Genomic DNA, 20,302 nt, shown 5'->3' with positions numbered 1-20,302 from the left:
ACTCCACCTGGGAGGGGGCGCCAGCGCACCCAGCACGCGGCGCCCCAAGGGACCCCGCGCCGAGCTGCAACCTGAAGCCCGCCGCCCCAGGCCGCACGCAGCCCGCGCCGGCTCTCAGCTGCCACCGCGGGCGCTCCGAAGGCTCCGGCAAGATCTGCGCCTCCGGCTCTCCCAGCCCGCCCACCCGACCGCTCCGCATCGCCGCCGCTGGCCCCCGTCAGACTACTCCCCGGCCGTCGGCTGCATCGAACTTGATTTCTCACCTCCTCGGCCCCATCACCTCCATCCCCTTTCCCCCGTCTCGCCTCCACCCCCCCAATTTCCTCCTCCTCGCCCCTCATTTCCACCCTCCTCCCCCTCCCCCGGCCACTTCGCTAACTTGTGGCTGTTGTGATGCGTATTCCCGTAGATCCGAGCACCAGCCGGCGCTTCAGCCCTCCCTCCAGCAGCCTGCAGCCCGGCAAGATGAGCGACGTGAGCCCGGTGGTGGCTGCGCAACAGCAGCAGCAGCAACAGCAGCAGCAGCAGCAGCAACAGCAGCAGCAGCAGGAGGCGGCGGCGGCGGCGGCGGCGGCGGCGGCGGCGGCGGCGGCCGCGGTGCCCCGGTTGCGGCCGCCGCACGACAACCGCACCATGGTCGAGATCATCGCTGACCACCCGGCCGAGCTCGTCCGCACCGACAGCCCCAACTTCCTGTGCTCTGTGCTGCCCTCGCACTGGCGCTGCAACAAGACCCTGCCCGTGGCCTTCAAGGTAAGCCGCTGCGGCCGCCCCCGCCCCCGGCCCGGCGCCGCGGGACCTGCCCGCCAGCGTCTCGGTGCCCGCGGGGGGCCGGGGCCTCGGCCGCCCGCCTCGGGGGCTCCCACCCGAGGGCCCGCCGCTGGCCCTCTGCCTCCGGACCCCCCAGCGGGTCGGGGGCGATGGCCCCGCGCAGCTCCTTCCCTGCCCCACCTGTGCCCGCAGCCAGCGCCCAGCCCCCGGCCCCTGTAGCCGTCCCCTACCCGCGAGGCCGCGGCGGCGTCCGCACCCGCTCCCGCGAGCCGTGCCCCCTCCCCCAGGGCCCCCCGTGCCGCTCCGGGCGCCGCCACCCCGCCCCCTCCGCAGGGCTGCGGAGCCCCGGCCCGTGCCCCCGACCGCGCGCCCGGGGCGCAGGGCTTCCCCCCCGCGGCGCAGCGCCCTCCGCCCGGCGGGTCCCGCGCGCCCACGCCCGCCCCTCGGCGCAGACGCCTCCGCGCGGCGTGGCGCCCCCTGCCCTGCGCTGCCCTGCGCTGCCCTGCGCTGCCCTGCCCTGCCCGCGGGGGCCTCGGCGGCCCGGCCCCTCCGGCTCTGGGGGCCAGCGTTCGTGGGGTGCCGGCGCCGCGCGCTGGGTCCGGGGCGGGGCGCGGGTGCCGGCTGCGGCGCGCGGGCCGCAGGGCCGGTGTCCGACAGGGTCCCGGGCAAAGCGGGGGACTCCGGGAGGCCCGGGGTGACACGGGGCCGGGCGCTCGTGGGCGCGCAGCCCCGCGCCGTGCCCGTTAGCGGGAGGAAGGCGGGGCCGCCAGGGTCGCCGCGCGCCCCGAGGCGGGGGAGCCCCGGAGCCCGGCGCGGGACCCTCGGTGCGGGGCGGTGGCCAGCGGGGGGGCGCGGGGGCGCGGGGGCGCGGGGGCGCGGGGGCGCGGGCTGGGGCGCCTCCGGGAGCTGGCGCCGGCCCCCGCCTCACCGCACCTGGGAGGGATGAGGCAAACCTGGGGGATGCCTTCGCACAGCCGCCTTGGAAAAGGAGGTGAAAGTTTGCGGACTTCTCTTCCGGGGACTTTTGAAGGACTTGAGTCCCTGAGGGCCCTCCTGCTTCTGACAGGTCGTGGGGGGCCGCGGTCAGGGCCTGGGCGCGGAGGAGCGACCCCGAGGCCTGAGAGCGCCCCCCGCGCCCCGCGGCCTCCTCCGCGCGCCGCGGCCCGTTAGCTGCAGGGCGGGTGTGGGCGGCGGGAGTGGGCGGCGGGCGGTGGCAGCGGCCCCGGCAGGTTCAGGGGCAGGGGCCCGAGCCCCTCGCGGTCCCCGGCGGCTTCCAGGACGGGCCAGGTTTCCCGGGCGGCCCTCGCCAGGGGGAGGCGCGGAGCCCCGGCCGGCGCGCGCCGGGCTGATGGGGAACCGGTTCCCGGGGCAGTTCACACTCGCGGGACTGGGCGCCCGGGGTGGGGCGGGCGGTGAGCCAGACTGGGGAAGGAGCCTCGCCCGCCCCGTCTGTGGCCTCTGGGCTCGGGAAAGGTGGGCCTGGGGCCTCCGGGACCTGGGGTCTGTGGACAGGAGGGTTAGCGCGGCCTGGCCGGGTTGGGGGGCGGGAGGAGGGAGGAATCGTGCCAGGGCCTCCACCGTGGACCTGGTGGCCAGACACCCACAGGCCACTGGCGGTTCCCTGTTGTGGATCGCCCCGCACCCCCCGCACCGGTTCAGATTCAGTGTGTGGGTGGGGTGGAAAGAAAGAGGAGTCCAGGTCACTTAGAGCCGCTTATCTAGCTGGGTCTTCTATCGGAAGAGAAGTCTGAATTGTGGAGGAAAGGGGATGTTGCATTCTGGGCAGGTTTCATTTTGCAGTTGGTTCAAGAAGTGTGTGTGTGTGTGTGTGTATTTTTTAACCGTCCCATTTCTCCTTTTATAAACCACCCATTTTGTAGGTTAACGCTTTCCTCCTTGAAATGCGAAAAGTTCAGAATGTATGTGAATCAGACAAATTCGAATTTCCACAACACCAGAGATATCTTTTATGTTAATCATCCGCAGGCCCAGAATGTTCTAATTCGCCTTCAGCAAGGAGTGGAAATTTGTCCCCCACCCCCCCCCCCCGCCCCCCCCCCAAAAAAAAACCCCTTAAATCACCAACCAAAAACCTGGATGAAAACAGCAAATACAAATACCTAGGTATTTTTGTCTATAAAAATGCCACGTCAAGCATTCCAAGTTAGGATGTATGGAAATAGAAGGGTGGGTGCCTACATTTTAAAAGATACCATTTAGATGTTTGGTATTCTACATTCTGTTTTCTTCGGCTGAAAAGACGTGCTGAAGATATAACTGTTTTGAACTATTCTCCTGTATTTATGGTGCTGAGTCGATTTTGAGCCTTGTTATTTTGGATAGAAATGATCTTTTTGGTGTCAAGATAGAATGCAGGGCCTTTTGAGCTATTCTCAGATATTTTGGTTATCTTTAGGTTTTCTCACTACCGCCCTTTTAAAATTATTTTTAAAGTGAATTGTTTTCTTTTAATCATCCTTATTGTTAATTACAGAGCAGTTTTACTTTTAACCAGTAAACAAAACCATACATGGCCATGTTAAATTAAGTATTTTCATTCATATTAATTGAAAAAATAAATAGAGTTAAGACTTGATTTGCTGTGTTCCCCCACCCCCATACCTGTATTTAAGAAAATTCAGACAGATGGTGATAGCTGAGGTCCACTCAGTGTATGAGTTTTGTCTCTGCTGAAAAAGATGTGTAGAGATTTGGAACATCCAGATTTTGACAACATTTTTTATTGTTTTCATCTGAGTGTTAGTAAAAACAATCTCTCTTTACCTTTCTTTTGAGATAAAAGCCTGAGCTCGGTAGACTTTCTACACCCTTGTAACATAATCAAATACATATGCATTGAAGAAATAATATGAAAAAGTCTCAGTTTTAGAAGTGGTGACCACAATTTGGCTATCGTATTTAGAGCTATGTACAAAGTAAGTTATAGTGTTGTTGGGTGGATAATAGATAGGTAAATATATTTAAAAACACAAACACAGAGAAATTAATTGTGGAGAAATCTGGGATTCAAATCAATACAATATTTGTTGAGCCCATATTTTATGTCTGTGACACTGAACTCAGCATTGTAAAGAATCAGAAGTGAATTCAATATGTGGTGTTTTGATGTGTTAATTTAAAATAATACTTCAAAATGATATTGACAATGTATTATACTAAGACATAAGTGACAAATTAGTGTTGCTCATCTGATCTTGTGTTGGGATTATCCAAGAATACTTATGAATTGCTTATACTCAGCACATAAAAATGCAAAAACAACTAGTATGCTTTAAAATATGCAAAGTTGTTTTATTAGTATTATATTTTTAACAAAGTTCTGCAGTTTTGTAATGTTCAGTCCTTCCAGGTGTCAAGGAAATGGAAATAAATATTTTTAACATTTCTTTCAGGTGTATGTCGCTGAAAGCTTAAAATAGTTAAAGGATATTATTAGAGGATCCCCATGCCCTTTCTGTCCTAGATAATTCTAGTGACCAAAAAAAAAAAAAAAAAAAAAAAAAAGCGATTTGCAAATTCGGTTCATTAGTTAATAGTCTGGTAGAAATAGGGAGAGAATATGTCAACTTTGCATCCGGTAGCACCCTTATAGTTAGGGGTCTGTCAGCATTTCCACCATGAAGCCTGGTGTTCGGGGTTTATAACTCAGTTGCTTTAAATAGCTTCAAGCTGAAAGAAACACTATGCAGAAATTTTAAGTCCAGATGTATATTTTAAAACTAAAAGTGGTGCAAGGCTATTGTGCTGTTTTAGGTTAGAGAACACTGGACTATATATTTACTCGTATCATATGTTTTTCTGGCAATGTTAAAGAAAGAAAACACATTTTTAGATATGTGATCTATTACTTATAGTTAATTCTGTATGTTTAATGATACCTTTCAGTATTTGTCATAAGTAAGGTTTCAAAATGATAGAGCAGTTCTTATTTGAAAATAATTTTTCAACATCATTGGCCATTTTTCTCTTCAAAAAACGAGGATGCGACTAATAAATATTTGACATTAGTGAGTTGTATTTTCCTAACATATGTAGTGATCAGGTTCTGTGTTTGTGTCTTTTTGAAGGCAGTTATACCTAAACAAAGGAAAATGGATTATTAAACCTATTAAAACTTTATTAAGCCTGGTATGAATTTTTATGCAAAATTATGTAAATCACAATAGATTTCAAGTGGTGTGAGGACAGATACATTTATGTGTTATGCCTCTGTGTGTAAAAAAATCAAAGTTAAAAATTTTAGCATTGAATATATAAAAGGTAGTTGAAACACAGAATTTTAGGTGGAAAATAAGTATTTTAAAAATTTTATGAAAAACGTCTATTTGGAAACAGGCATGGTTAAGATATCTCTCATTATGTTCTCCCATTTGGCATTGCTGTTTGTCTCCTCTCAAAATTCCAGAACATCCATTGTTAGATGATCTAAACCAGCTTGATACATGGCACGTAAAATTCCTGGCTTGTATTGAAATAATTTTCATCAAATTATTTTTTGACATATATTTTTAAAATTGTAAAATGGTATTTTATATTGTGTTTATTTTTTTTCTCTACGATTCGGTTGGGTTTTCCTAAATTCTAGGTTAAATTCTAAAAGTTAGCTGTGACTTTTGTGAAAACTTTTAATAGTTTACTTGAAGTCATCTTTAAATAGTTGCTGTAGGAATACAATTTCCCCTTTTTGCAATTGTGCCCTTGCATCTTTTTATTCCAAAAAAAGATTTGATCAGATTTTATCTTGAAAAGGAATTATATTTCAGTTTTGCTGCAAGTACAATGTGCCAAATGATATTGGTCTGTAAGAGTAATTGATTGGTTAAAATTAGACTTCTGTCCATGGAAATGTCAAAGGCAATTTTAAATTCCATACAATAAGACCACAAAAACAATTTTAAGGGTCTGAGCTAAATCTGTATTGCTGCTCTTTTAGAGTAATTCACAGATTTAGTCATAAGGAGTCTCATACAAAATTTCAGTAGTTTCTAAGGGTTAAGTATCCTTTTACTAAATTTTGCACAAGCTATGTATCATGTGATTTAAATGCTAGTTCTAGTGAGGTGCGCTAATAAATAGAGGAACTTCTTTCTCTGTTCTGAAATGTTAGGACACAAAATTACTTCCCCCCTTCTCCATGAATTTTCTTGAATTGGTAGACTTTATATTCTAAAAACAATTTGGAAATGTAATTGTTAAGGTTTCATCACAAACCATTCTTTGCAGAACGGAACTTTTGTGTTGGGTAGTATGGAAACAAATTTTAATGTGTGCTTACTCCTAACTGGTTAAACAGCGATTTTTGACTGCTCTCTACCCTTTAAAATGTTTTCCATTGCTTGGGTTTGGTACAGACGAAATGTGTAAAAATTTCTTGATTCTTTTGGTTTTCTTTTAGATAAACACAGTTGCGAATCTCCAAGGGAAACTTTTTAGCTTCAGAGATCTACTTTTTGAAAAAAACTCTGACATATAATTATACTTCTGATTGATATAAAGTCAAATACAGTACTCCCTCTTTTCTTTTCCTCAGAAAAACATTAGGCATCTGATTTGGTAGAGTGAACAGTAGAAAAAAACCAATATGTTTAGCCATTAAAAATAGAGTTCAGCCATAACAGGAAAAGTTGTCACCACATTGTGTGAGCATTTCATTTTTAGGCCAAGTTCTAAGCCTCCTAGAACACTCACACAATTTGTGATTACCTATTTGTTTTGTTATTAAGTATAATACATAAAGCATACCAATATTTAACATGGTCATTATTCTGCTGCTTAAGCAAAGAAAAGTGGATTTGTGTATTTCACTCTTAGGGATCTTTTCTTTCATATTTTCCCATATTGAATCAATTTTCCTTTTCTTCTAACTAAAAAAAAATCCATTATGTTAAAAATATGCAGTAAAATAATAATGTCCCAGAGCTCTTGAAAATCTTTATATTGGGGCAGATTTCTCTATTTTTTCTTTTTAAATTTAGCCAGACAGAAGTGAAACCCATCAGCAGTCATTCTTTTATCTCTCAGCAACACCAAAAAACATCTCAAGACATGAAGTAAAGAATTACATGTCCAATTGAACCCTTTCAGGATGCTAAGTCAAAGCCCATGTTTAGCACACAGCAGACTTGGAACCGAAGTCAGCCGCCTCATCTTACAAAAAGTACATCATTGTAATTACCCTCTACTTACACAATATCTTCTATGTAATACAGACTTAAAAAAAATTATTTCCAATTTATATTGGAAAACTGTGGTTCCTGGAGATGAAGTTATTTGCGTGACATCATAGCAGATGTAAAAGAGAGGTGGGAAAAAAAGAGAGGCCTCTTGATTTTTGGTACGTTCATTTTCTTCTGAGCAGTACAAACTTTTCTGCCTTTATTAATATGCTTACTGGTTCCACCTTTACTTACTTTGACATCAGAAGCCACACGGCAGGTGCTAAAACACAATATGCTGAGTGTAAAAAATGTCAAGCTTTCAGATGCATACTGGCCAAACATGGGCAATTATTTCAATACTTTCAAATGTTCACTTTGTTAGCCTTGTGAATTCGAAAAATCGAAAATTGTCTCCGGTAAGAGACTCTATTCAGGCAGCCCCTCAAGGCACTAGATCAAGTATGCAAGGAGGAAATCATGGTCTCAAGGGTTTTGCCCTTGGCCTGGGAGACTTCTCAGATTGAATCAAATAACCAGTAGGATAGTCAGTGATCCTCTATTCTCTGGGACAGAAAAAGTTATCAGAAAACTAGTTTGGTGCAAGAGCATGTTTCTGTTACTGAGGGATGCTGACTCAGCCTTTAACTGGTTTTTCTGTCTTGGAGTTTCAGCTGGTAGCCTCACAGACTATTGGCTGTGGGAGATGATGCTCTTTATGGAGCTCTTTCATCAATTTCTTTCAGAATTATTTATCAAACACTATGGGCTAGGTGCTGTTTGAGTGCTGGGCATGTGGTGGTGAGCAAGACCAGTGAGGGCCCTTCCCTCATGTAGTTTCCAGTATAATTTAGTCTCCTAGGAATGAGTCTTATAACTTTGGGCTAGTGGATCAAAAGGAGTAGATAGATCACTAAATATACATTTATATATATATATATATATATGTATATATATATATATATATGTGGAAATGAGGATCATTTGAGTACAGCAGGGTGCTGTGGAAATGGGTTCTGTAGGGAAGGGAGGATGTGGGATTTTAAGCTGAATAACAATGGGCTAAAGAAGTCATGGCATGGCATTGAGAAACAGACTAAGAGAAAAAGCAAGGGCGGAAAAATATCAGCAAGTTTTTTTGTGTGTGGTTGGTTGTGTGCATGGAACAGAGGGTCTTAGTAGAGGTGTGCTGGGGTGTGGGTCATGAGTGGGGAAAACTCAGCCCCAAAGCATACATATAGTTACAGCGTCTGTTTTATCACACTGTAAAAACTTGCTTTAATGAGAGTAGGTACAAATTGTATTGGGAGCATGGAATCAAATGCTTAGGTTTGCCTTGTGGAAATCTCGACAAAGGAGAGAGCAGTACTAGGCATAGGAGAAGGATCCGTGGGATATTTGCCAGATAGGCAAGTGCATGTGGGTGTTATTATCAGAGAGGTGATGGGCTACTGTAGCTGCAACCATTGCTTAGTCACCACCAGGGCATCTGGAAGTTGAATGAGAAAGAGATGGAAATAATCTGAATATAGGATCGTGGAAGTTAGTTGAGAAAAAGGATATTATCAAGGAACAGGGGCTTGGTAATGGATTAAGAATAGTACGTCTATGTGACAGAGTAGCCTCTGCCACCAACGTTCCCTTACCAGCCTTGTCATTAAACAGAAGTGCCCATTTGCAAGTCAGCTGACCTCTGTTAAAAGTGTGATCCTAGCCTTGGAGCAGTGAAAATGTTTGTGGACCTCAGAGACTGATTATCTGGATCCTTACTTGACTGAGTTAATCTGCTGCAGGTCAGCTGTTGAAGAGTAAGGAGGCAACTGTGTCAAGATGGCAGATGGGGCAAGACAGAATAAAGTTTGGCCAAGTTTTTTTTTTTTTTAATCTATGCCACTCATTTGTAGGTGACCGTTTTCAGCTTGTTATGTACCTTTATTCTGCACCTAGACCTCCAGTTTCTTGATGGCTTTGTTCATATCCCACCACAGAGTGGGCATTAAGTAATTATTGCAGTGTGATTGAAAACCAAATATATAGCCCAAAGGAAGGGGATGAAATATAGTGCTGGATACCACACCGTATTGTCAGCAACTCTAAGATTTCACCTAAGTGTCTTCTCCCGTAGAGCCGACCAGACTTTCTTTTTTCAGCCTGTGATCTGGATGAGACCACACCTCAGGGCTCTCCAGGCTGCAGACAGGCGGTGCCTTAACATGTACGATGCAATCTGCAGATGGGGCGTCAGCCTTCCCTTTGTGGCATAATTCCTATGGACAACCTAACATGGGGATTTAATAAAAATGTACATGTATTCTGCAAAGAATCCAACAACAAATGAAGGAAACTTTTGCCTGCCTTTGAAATGGGTGGACCCTGCAACATTGGTCTGTTTGAAGTGGCATCCTGACCCATATGCAAAGCGTTCCTTCCTATGTGCCATTACTGCTCTAGAGCACTAAATCCTGATAAGACACATCCTTTACAGTGGGAATATATTCTTAGTTTTTAAGCTTTTCTGATGTGCCATTATTGCTGCTGTGTTTCCTGTTTTATGTAGGTGGTAGCCCTGGGAGAGGTACCAGATGGGACTGTGGTTACTGTCATGGCGGGTAACGATGAAAATTATTCTGCTGAGCTCCGAAATGCCTCTGCTGTTATGAAAAACCAAGTAGCAAGGTTCAACGATCTGAGATTTGTGGGCCGGAGTGGAAGAGGTAGGTCTCTTGATTTTTAATATTGATAGTGGAATAAACACATCAGGATCTTCTGATGAAATGTAGGCTAGTCTGTATACAAATCAGCACCTTCTCCCACTGAATGGAATTGCTGAAGGTTTTATTTAAATATGTCCAGATGAAGTTGAGTGTTTTTCTCAGTGCTCAGGCCTTTTTCATTTGTTTTATGATATTGAAAATTCACACAGTGTTTTCAGAAGAACTAGTCCCTAATTTCACTGGGTTGTGAGCATATACGGTGGAGAGAACAGTTAGAGATTCAAGTTCTGAATTATGAGGAGCCAAATAACTGAGTAAATGGAGTGGCAACGAGTAAAGAAAAAGGAATGCATTGGATCAATTTCCAGATAACATCAGTTTTGCTCTAAGTTGTGGCCAAGGACAGCCAGCTAGTGTAATGCTCTTCACTTGGCACATAGGTTACCTCTGTATGATTTAACTTAACTCTTGTAATAAGAATCTATTTTTAAAAATCATAGTTTTTTACATGGCTTCTCATTTGCATAAGTGAATGATGTATTACCTATGTTAGAATGACTATAGAGAGTGGTCTAGACAGATGAGTGATTAAGATTCAATTAATTTCCACATTATTTGGGAGTCCTTAAGAAGGTAATAAAATAAAAAATAATTTCTTTTAGCATTTTCATAGTTGTTTTATAAAAGGGATTAATGTTTTAGGAAGAAAACCTGTCTCTAAAGAAACCAATATTTTGGCTTTTATTTTCTTTCCTGTGGAGAGACTTTTAATAGTCCTTTACAAGAAGTATTATGGTCATTTATATATATTTATTGAATCTAATATTTCCATTTTAAGTATCTCAATAAGAAGAGAGAAAATAGACCACTTTAGAATGGAGGTGAAATAAATTAGAATGAATTATTGGAACAACTTCTACCCAGGTTCGAATTAGGAAATGAGAAGCATCAGTTTTTAAACCATGTCCAATAATTGCTCTTTAGTTTGGATCAGATGTCATATTATTACCATTGTAAAAACTTGATAAGGGAAATTCAAGCAAGGCTGTTTCCGATGAGTAGTTTTAGTTTACTTTCTAGGAACAGGGCCAAGAAGCTGTACTTTTTAACTTAAAAAAAAAAATGATGCATGCTAATGAGATACTGTCACTGAAAGGTTGTTTGAAATAAAATGAGGCTCAGAGCCTCTTGTAGACTCAAAACTAAAAGGGTTATCTCTGCATCAGATTTAGTTTACTTTCATTAAAAGGAAAAAAGACACATCCTATCTCACTGTTGACTGATTAGGTGTGAAGTGTGTGCATTTTTTTTTTTTTCCTGTTACTGGTGCAGGTCCACAGTACAATTAAAGTTTCTTTTTTTTCTAGTAGGAATCAAGAAACATTTGAAAATGATGATTTACCTTCGTGCTCTGAATTGCATCTATCTTCTTATGTAACATTATTTTGTTTTTAATTAGAGTAATGAATTTCAGCGTTTAGAAGACTGGACACTATACTTACAGATCCCAGCTAGTGTTTCCATTTACCTTGCTTTTGTATTATATAGATGCTGCATAACTTTTCTCTGATCAATTTGAGTAGAAACTATGGCGAAGTGATAGTGTACTTTGTAAACCCTCAACATATTTATTTAAGAAACTTCAAAGAGAAACAAAGGGTGTGCACTGTTTTACTATATTGGCTTTCTGAGTTTTGGCTGGTTTCCCAAATAGCAATTTTTATATTTAAAAAAAAAAAAAAGACAGACTTAACTGCTTGCAGACTTTTCACGCATGGAAGATGAAGAAAGCTTCTTTTGATGAAGTGTAATTATGTCCAAACAGAGCTGACCCCCTCCCCCTATATTTCTTATGATCTTAACTGAAGAAAGTAGGATTTTTCCTTTGAAGCAGCCGGGACTTGGTGGAGGATCTGAAATGCTACAGTCTGCTGCCAGAGGCAGGATGGAGAAATTGGTCCAGACTTGTCTTCGAGACTTAGATTGGGGGTGAGGGGAGCGGGTGGAGAGAGAAAGAAAAAATTGATTTATCACTAATAATAGATTTTTATATCACGACATTAACATTATACAAAAGGAAATGGTAATATCAAACTGAAATCAAGAGGACAAAAGGATAGAGAACACTGATAGAGATACCATTCTTAGAGGAAAAAAAAAAAAAGTCAGTTTTTCAGTGGCAGGAAACCCTTTAACCTGCCTGGGTACCTGACCTGCTTTCTAAAAAAAAAATGTCTTTCCAGCTTCCTCTTTGATTTTTACACTTCTACATTTCTCTTAAGTTATGAAGTCTGGATCATCACATTGCTACCCTGGTATTTCTTTTTCCCCAATGCTTTAAAATTTTCTATTTTGAAGAGCATGAAAAAAATAAAGAGTACCAAGTTTCTCAAACGTTAACACTTTTTCTTTTCAGTGGTAGACAGATAAATTCTCAGAAATTGAAAAACAGTTTTAGATTTATAAAGGAGTCACTTCACTACTGACTTTGTCACTATGGGTTATCTGATGGCTTTTGAAAGTGCTTTGAATTAAAAGTAGAGCATCTGGGAAGCTTGCATCAAGTTAGGAGTGGCTTATGTTTTTTAGCTGGTTTTTTTTTTCCCTTTTTTTTTTCTCCTTTGTATTTTAAACAGAAGTATTTGATATTTCAACAGAAATATGTGGTCCTTAAATTTTCTTGGTGTGCTTATTTTTACATCATACATGCTGCTTGTAGTTTACAAGCGGTTTTAAGCACCTACAGTATACAGAGCATGGTACTATATCGGTCTAAGATACAATCCTTGCATCCACTCTTACCCTATCAATAGCCTCTGGAGCTAAGTTAGAATTGTCTTTCAACGGCAGTTCCTATGTTTATCTCGGAAAATATATGACTCAAGGACATATTTTGGAATTAGTTCCTAGATGAAGCCAAGGATGATATAATTAGTTGTCTAATGAGTGCTGGCTAGCTCCCTCAGTAAGAGTCTGCATTTTTTATCACTTATGGAATTTGAAAAAAAAATTTTTAAATTTAAACAAAATTAAGTAGATTATGAGTACTCACAAAAACATTTGACAATGTATTATTATTTATGAGGTGAAAAACCAATTACTTATTTGGGTGGTAGTTTCTGGAAGTTTCTTGAACATTATGTTCATGTTCCTTCTGAAGAGGCAGTAAGAGGTAGAGGGAACCTCCTTGATTTTTATTTTAGTTGTTAAAGTACATCTTGATCCTCAGGATTTGATTTTTAGAAGATTGTAGTCATACTTAAATAGTAGTTTCCTCTCCTCCAAACTTACCTCTTTTAAAAAGAAATTTTTACTGGTTCTGCTTTGAACCTGTGTGGGTGCTTTATACTTAAAGGGTACATTTTATATTGGCTTTTGTTCTTACACAAGATGTTTGAATTCGGGAGAAGCATCGATGACTTTGAATATCCGAAGGAAAACGTGGAAGTCTCAAATAGCAATATTCTCAGAACCAGTTTAGATAAGTTCATCAATGGTATTGCTAGCAGGTTATTTAGACTCATCGAGGACATGTGAGACATATACATCCTTGATTTATATTAAGATTTGTGCCATGGATGACAATTGCCTTACAAGCACCGCCCTTGGAGAAATGCAGTCCTGGCTCATGGACCATTGATCTGATCCAGAATGGCGTCTTTTAGGTTTAATCTAAATTAATTTTCAACTTAGGGGTTCACCCCATTAACTCCCCCAGATCTCTACATTGTTTTGAGGTCTCCATCTGGATCCAGTGGCTTCTTATTCAACTTTCTAATCTCCAGGTCTGTATGCTTGGAGTTTTCTGTAACTAGTTTAGACTGCCAGCTGCCTTTTTCTTCCACTTAGGCCTAATGTTTATAATAAATCCTCTGGTTCCTAACCAGACAATTGCATTTCTTAAACCCATGTAACATTCAGTCTATTATGGATGAAATATGATCTATCAGTGACACTTTAAGAATAGATGTTTTCATCATCCTAGCCGAGATACTACATTAGTGGATTTGTATTTACTGTTTCTTGGTCTTACAAAGCTGATTGGGACATGTGTAGAAATCAATTACCTATTAATTTTATAAAATGTTCTCTGACAAAGTTTAAGAGAAAAGCACTAATTTTAAGGTCTGGAAGATCTGGGTTCAGGCTCTGATATTTTTTCCTCTTATTACTTGTGTGGTTGAACTACTAAGCCTCTGTGGGCTTGGGTTTCCTCATTTGTGAACTGCAGGTGATGAACTTAACTGGATAGGATTAAATAAGATAATGTGTGTGAAGTGGCTGGCACTTACTAGATTTCTAATCAATATCCATCTTTTCCTGTCTGCTCCCCTCCCCTGCTCCTTCTGTCTTGTCTTCCTTTTCTTTCTTTTAAATATTGGCCATTGAAAAGTAGAGCCAAAAGACTTAAAACTATATATACAGAGTAACAAGTGATGTGTGTCTTAAACATATTTTAGGAACTTACATGGTCTGGGTTGAAAAGAAAACCCATTCACTAGATTTGACAGCCAAAGACCTGTTCTACATTAAGCCTTATATATAACCTGTTCCATATTAAGCTTTGAAAAGATTGCATTAAACTCTGCATTGCTACATATTGTTTAAGATTTGTGTTTTGATTTAATACCCTCAAGCTTTCAGTAAAGGGAAAAATAGTCTCTGACCAAAAAACAAAGCAAAACAAAACGAGCTGTTTCAAGGTCTGGTACAGGAGCAGGCCAAGTGCACAGGCTGGCCTGAGATTGCCGAAGGTTTTATTGAGTCACTGTTTCACGCCCACCTTTTCCTGTCTTGTAACAGTTTGCAGTTTTGACTATCTGACATGACTAACCGTTGCAAATCTAACTGATTACAACTGTCAGTGAGTCTACTGTGTAACAGTCTGGATCTTCTTCTGGAGAACACAAACATCCGAATCTGCTACCAAACTTCTCCCTGTCTTCTTTCCCCCACCTCCATTCATCACCTCTAACTCATTAATTTGAAACATCAGATGTAATATTTCAATGAAGTGCGCTGTGGGCAAAAAGCACCAATTCCTATTTATGTTGGGAGATGTCATGTACATTTAGCAAAAAATAAGTCACTGTCAGAGAGTTATTTCAGAAAGATTTAACAGCAAGGATGTATGTTAGGGAAGGGGTGGGCAGGGAGGAGAAGAACTCTGTTCCAGTAATGATGAAATCATCATACCACAGGCACATTAAGGCCAGGACAGGAGACATCGGCTCCTGTTAAAATGATTCCCATAAGAACCTTACTCTTTCATCTTCTTATTGTAGTGCAGTTAAGCAAATGAAATGCTAAAGCCATGTGAAGTAAATAACATAATCAACAGTGATTTACTATTGTTCTCTCATGGGGTCATGACCTAATCCTAAATAAAGACTTCTAAAATTGTCTGTGTTTGGATGTGTTCCTGATGTTGGAGAAAGCTGAAAGGAAGAGAATCCTCCTCAAGTGGACCAGAGTTTTTGTTTTTATTACCACGGTTGCTACTGAGCAGCTTTTTTGGGGAGTTGGACCTCTCTTGTTTAGCCCTGCAGTGAAGACGAAGATCTGTACACAGCGAGTTTAATCACTCCCTAAAGTGGTCATCAGAGGCCTTGTCATTGAGAATAAGGAGCCCTGTCTCTTTGTTTCATGACCTCCTCAGAGATGCTCGAGTGCAATTTGGAAAGTCTGTGCTGCTCTGTTATCTCAGGTGCTGTCTTTTTATATTCACTGTGGATTTTCCCCTTTTACATCTGCAGGCAAGAGTTTCACCTTGACCATAACTGTCTTCACAAATCCTCCCCAAGTAGCCACCTATCACAGAGCTATTAAAGTTACAGTGGATGGACCCCGGGAACCCAGAAGTAAGTACTTGCCTTCCTATTGGGAGACGGTAACAGGGTGTGTGGAGACCCTATGAGGAATTTATCCCAGAGCTGTCAGCACTACTTTCGTGAAAACGGTTTCTTTGCAGACTTTGCTACCTGCGTGCGTTTGGACGAGGGGACAGTTCGCAGAGCTTCACAGTTTGTAGGAGATCAAATTACACTTTGAACTTTGTCACAAAATCAATAAGGCCAACCTAACTCGGGGGGACATGAAGGGGTAATTATTGGGTCACGGTAACTATGTGCAAAGACATTCTGCTCATCCGCTGTGCACAGTAGACAGGGCAGGCCAGACCCATGAGAGCTGAGGAAGGAAACAACAGACTGAAAAATCTTGAGCTTAGTCAAAAAGCATTTGCGTGTGTTTCCCATGGTCGAAGAATGTGTTTTAACTTTTTAGCTCGCCCACTCAATTCCCTTTATAAAGAGCACATTGGTTAATTACAAAGAATTTATTTGCAAATGATAACTTGCTTGATTGTTACAACACTGTTGTTTGGTCATGTTCTGGTAATTGTTATAGATAGTTTCTTTTAACAGATAGAGTCAAACCAGGTGTAAATCCGCCTTTGTGTGTTTGTCTGTCTGGACACCCAAGGGGTTTATCCTGGTGTTTGTTTAAGATAGTACACATAACCCATTGGGGCCGATACGCATTTTCCTCCTAAATCTAAATTGAGATAGATTTTCTTCCCCACTTCACTCCCCGCCCCCAGAACCGATTTGATCAAATTTGGTAGAGCAGCATTTAAATGTATTTGGGGATTAAAGATTATTTGATATATATGACGTGAAACCTCCTGTGCCAGTGGAAACATATTGAACTCTACCTTTGATGAGTGAAAACATCAGAGCCCCAACCATTGTGTTTAGAGAGTTTTATTTGATTTGTAGTAGAGGTACAGCTGGCAGAAATATCTGTTATATATAATGATACACCTGCCAGGACAGCCAGAGTGACCTGTCTTCTCTTCCCCTAAAACTGAAGGAAAAGGTCAAGTTTTCCTCTCCCCAAGTAGCAACATCTTTTAGCAGTGAATGAAGGGTGCCTTGGGCTCTTCTTGCCACTATCTTTTCACAAAGGCTCATTGCTTGTCTGAACTGGGGAGGTTTCCTGCCTCAAAAGCCAGTCTTTGAGGCTTTTCTTCTCTCCTCCTTTCATGTGTATGGCTTCTTCTAGGTTCACAGTGCTGGGTCAATGCTGGCTCTGTTCAGGTTGAGAATGTTCTGTTAGGTGGTGGCCACACACATATCTCTGGTCGCCCCACGTCTCTGGTCATAGGAGCCAGTGGTCATGCAGTGCAGGTGACTAGAACAGAGCAGGGCTGTCTTGTCTGGTTTGGGGCTTTGGCTGACGTTCGTGGACTGCCATAAATCGGGGAAGATGCCTTGCGATGGAAGCCACATGTTATCTAATTAGCCCTCGAGTTCCTGAAAAGGCAGAGACATCCATTTCAGTCATGCATAAGCAGGACAGCAGTCTTTTAACATTTAGCATTACTAATACTTATCTTTTAAAGATGTTTCCTGCTGATCTCAGCAGCTTTTCTCACTTCTTGGAAAAACCATTATTGTGTGTGTGTGTGTGTGTGTGTGTGTGTGTCTTTGTGTGCCTCTGTTTGTGTATGAGTCCATACATTCAGGAGTTGAAATTCAGAAGTTGATAGTTGGGAGAGGAAGCAGGAAAGTGATGACAAAAGATGAGAAAGCAGGGTAGCTTTGGGAAAGTCACTTCTCTCTCAAGTGACTTTACCTCCTTCCCAAGAGGTTGTTGGCAGAATTAATTAGTTGATAGGCTTACTACCCTGAAAAGGCAGAGAAATGCTCTGAAAGCACGGAGGGTTCAGGGTAGAGGGGCAGATGATCTATGTGTGACCTGAGTTCAGGCTCTGGCGCCGAGGGTGGGAGGGGGAGCAGATACGGATCTTGAGTGGCAGACCACTGAGTAACATTTTTCACCAACCAAAAACGTGTGTGACAATATGATATCATTTCTCTGACTTTATGAAGTGGCTTGCCAAACTCAATGCCTGGATACAAGGATGGGTATGGTGTCAGGAATCTTTTAGTCCTATAACCTTGAGTCTCTCTACTGGATTATTTCCTTCTGTTCTTGGCCATCCTGGGCATTGAGGGCATAGCACTCTTCTCAGTATTGTTCTTTAAATTTGAGAGTCCTGGGTGTGAAAGATGCCCAGGATTTTGCATTTTCTTCAACTATAATAGGATTTAGATTGATTGGTGCATAAACAACGTTAAATGGAGAATCCTCCAGAATGCAGGTTGGCAAACTTTTTCTATGAACTGCCAAATAGTAAATAATTTCAGCGCTGTGGGCCATATCTTCCCTGTCATGAGGACTCAGCTCTGGCAGTGTAGCTTATGTATTGGCTCAAGCCAATACATAAACGAGCGGTTGTGGCTTTGTTTCAATAAATCTTTATTTACAAGAACAGGTGGTGGGTCCGATTTGGTATGCAAGTTGCAATTTGCCATCCCTTGCTCTAGATTTCAAAGTGGCTTATGTTATTATTAACCCTTAACAGTAGGGCTTTAGAAAAAGGCTTTCCTGACCAAAGAGAAAAAGACAATGTAATCGTTTTCACCTTATCTCCAGCAGAATTATAATTCTTTAAGTAGTGGTTGTCACAGAGATAGTATCTACCTATTTATTATTGTAATGGTTTTTTGGGGTTGGGGATTTTATATCATTGATACCTGTTAATGGAATTTTACTCCCTCCTCCAGAGATCAGAATATATATATTGAAAAAGGCTACTTTTGGTGGATTAGGTATTTGGACAAGGACAAGTTCTGGATTAACTGGTTGGGTCTTTATTCAGCCAAGCATAGTGATGAAGGGTGTGGGCTTTGGTGGCAGACTGTCTGGATTGAATCCCAGGTCCACCACTGACTAGCTGTATGGTGGTAGGCCAGTCACCTGGCTTTCCTTTGCCTCAACTTCCTCATCTGTTAAAGTGAAAATAATAATAGTATTTTCCTCGTCAGTTGCCGCAAAGACCTTAAATGATGTAATGTATGTAAAATACGTAACACGGTGACCATCATGTAGTAAGTGATCATTAAGTGTGAGTTGTTACTGCATAAATTCCCTTCAGTGTCAGGAGTTTGCTGTAGCGTTTGGCTTACAGTATGCTTCCAGGAAATAGATACCATCTAGGCTCTGCTACCTCGTGTATTATTTTTTTTCCTTGCAGATGGTTTTGCTAATTTCTGCTCATTACTAAATGACAGTAAGAAGTGTTATAAACTGTGCCTTGAGCAGGTATTTCTGCTGCCTGGGGACAGCTGTGCAGAAGTGATGATCACCATAATTTGTTTGTAGTGAAGAAAAGTCCAAAAGAGGATGCGATGGCACTCGTGCCCCACTCTGAGGCCCTGTGCATCAGCACATCTGCCAAGACTTGCTTTTCACTCAAAAAGCAGGAAGGTTCCATCCTTCTATGTTGTCTGTCTCTGGCAGCTGAACCGGTGCTGTCACATCACAAACAACTTCTTTTCTTAATATACACATCTGGCGTTGGCAGTTGGACTAACTTCATAAGAGCGCACATGATCATCACTCATTACAAGATTAAAAAGTACCCCATGGCATCATTGATGTTTTCTAACTTTGATCTTTTGCAGTTGTGATTCATCTCAGTTATAAAACTTCCCTTTAAAGGAACATAGCCGATGACTTATTAGAACCTTCATCTTAAGTAGCGTAAACATGAAAATGGTGCACATCTTTACAAAATGCCATTTGTTTTCTTTGCCAGCTTATCATTTTAAGACATGACATCATACTTAAGATCCCAAATTTGTAAGTCTTGTGTTTAGGCAAGGCGTTTTGACCTTCTGTTGGCAAGTGAGCACCTAAGAACAACTGCCGTATGTTCGCCAGCAGGAGAAGTCAGTGTAGCAGCAGCAGCAGCAACGGTAATGCATTTGGATGCCTAACTCTTTCAAACATCAGTTTCTATTAGGATCCTCTGTTCCACGTGTGCCCTTGGTTCCAACTGCAGTCTGACTTAAAGAGTTTCTACGGGAAGGTGAACACTTGGTTAGCAGAGTCGTGGTGGTGGTTCTGAGTTAGGGAAGAGGACTGATGGAAAAGGTATTATTGGCTGTGCAGAGGATGGAAAAAATAAATCACCTTACGTAGTCAGGATCCTTTTAATTCTCTTGCTGTTTTTTCAGTTATCTATTGCTAAATAACAAACCGTCACAAAACATAATGTTTAAAGACAACGACCAGTTTATTATTCCTCATGGTTTGGGTGGGCTGCCTGGGGTTCATCTGGATGGGTTTTCTGTGGCCTTGCCTGGGGTCTTTTGTGTGGCTGCAAGAAGATTGTGGCTGGTGCTGGAACACACATGATGGTTTCATTCTCATGTCTGCTGCCTTGGTGGGATGGCAGGAAGGTTGGGCTTGGCTGGAACAATGGGACAGCTGGGCCTTTCTCTTTCTCCCTGTAGTCCTAGAGCCTTTCCCCCTCCACGTGGCCTATCCATCTCTCCAGCACAAGCACAGTCTGACTTCTTACATGGCAGGTCAGGGCTCCCAAAAATGCAATAATGGGAGCTTTTAGGCCTTCTTAAGGCTTCTTAAAGCTTAGAACTGCCATGGAATTACTTCTTCCATATGCTGTCGGTTAAAGCAAGATACAGTTAGTTGCAGCCTATGTTGAAGGGGAAGAAACCCACAAAGACATGAGTGATGGGGGTAGTGGTTCATTGGTTCACCAGTACC

The 20,302-nt window shown here is 42.7% G+C and overlaps 1 protein-coding gene across 4 annotated transcripts in view; it reads left to right on the top strand.

Annotated features, from left to right (window-relative positions):
- Window positions 1-393: 393 nt before the first annotated feature.
- Window positions 394-20,302, top strand: part of RUNX2 (RUNX family transcription factor 2) — a 148,204-nt gene continuing 128,295 nt past the window's right edge. For all 4 annotated transcript variants that reach the window (XM_041750757.1, XM_041750747.1, XM_041750739.1 and 1 more), the window contains exons 1-3: window positions 394-753; window positions 9,505-9,661; window positions 15,418-15,522. In XM_041750757.1, coding sequence (XP_041606691.1) covers window positions 394-753; window positions 9,505-9,661; window positions 15,418-15,522 — 622 coding nt within the window. The remainder of the gene's footprint in view (window positions 754-9,504; window positions 9,662-15,417; window positions 15,523-20,302) is intronic.

Source organism: Vulpes lagopus, chromosome 1 (assembly GCF_018345385.1).
Source record: "Vulpes lagopus strain Blue_001 chromosome 1, ASM1834538v1, whole genome shotgun sequence".
In the NCBI taxonomy this organism is placed as follows: domain Eukaryota; kingdom Metazoa; phylum Chordata; class Mammalia; order Carnivora; family Canidae; genus Vulpes; species Vulpes lagopus.
The sequence above is the reverse complement of the archived record's forward strand: the minus strand, read 5'-3'. Positions and strand labels throughout refer to the sequence as shown.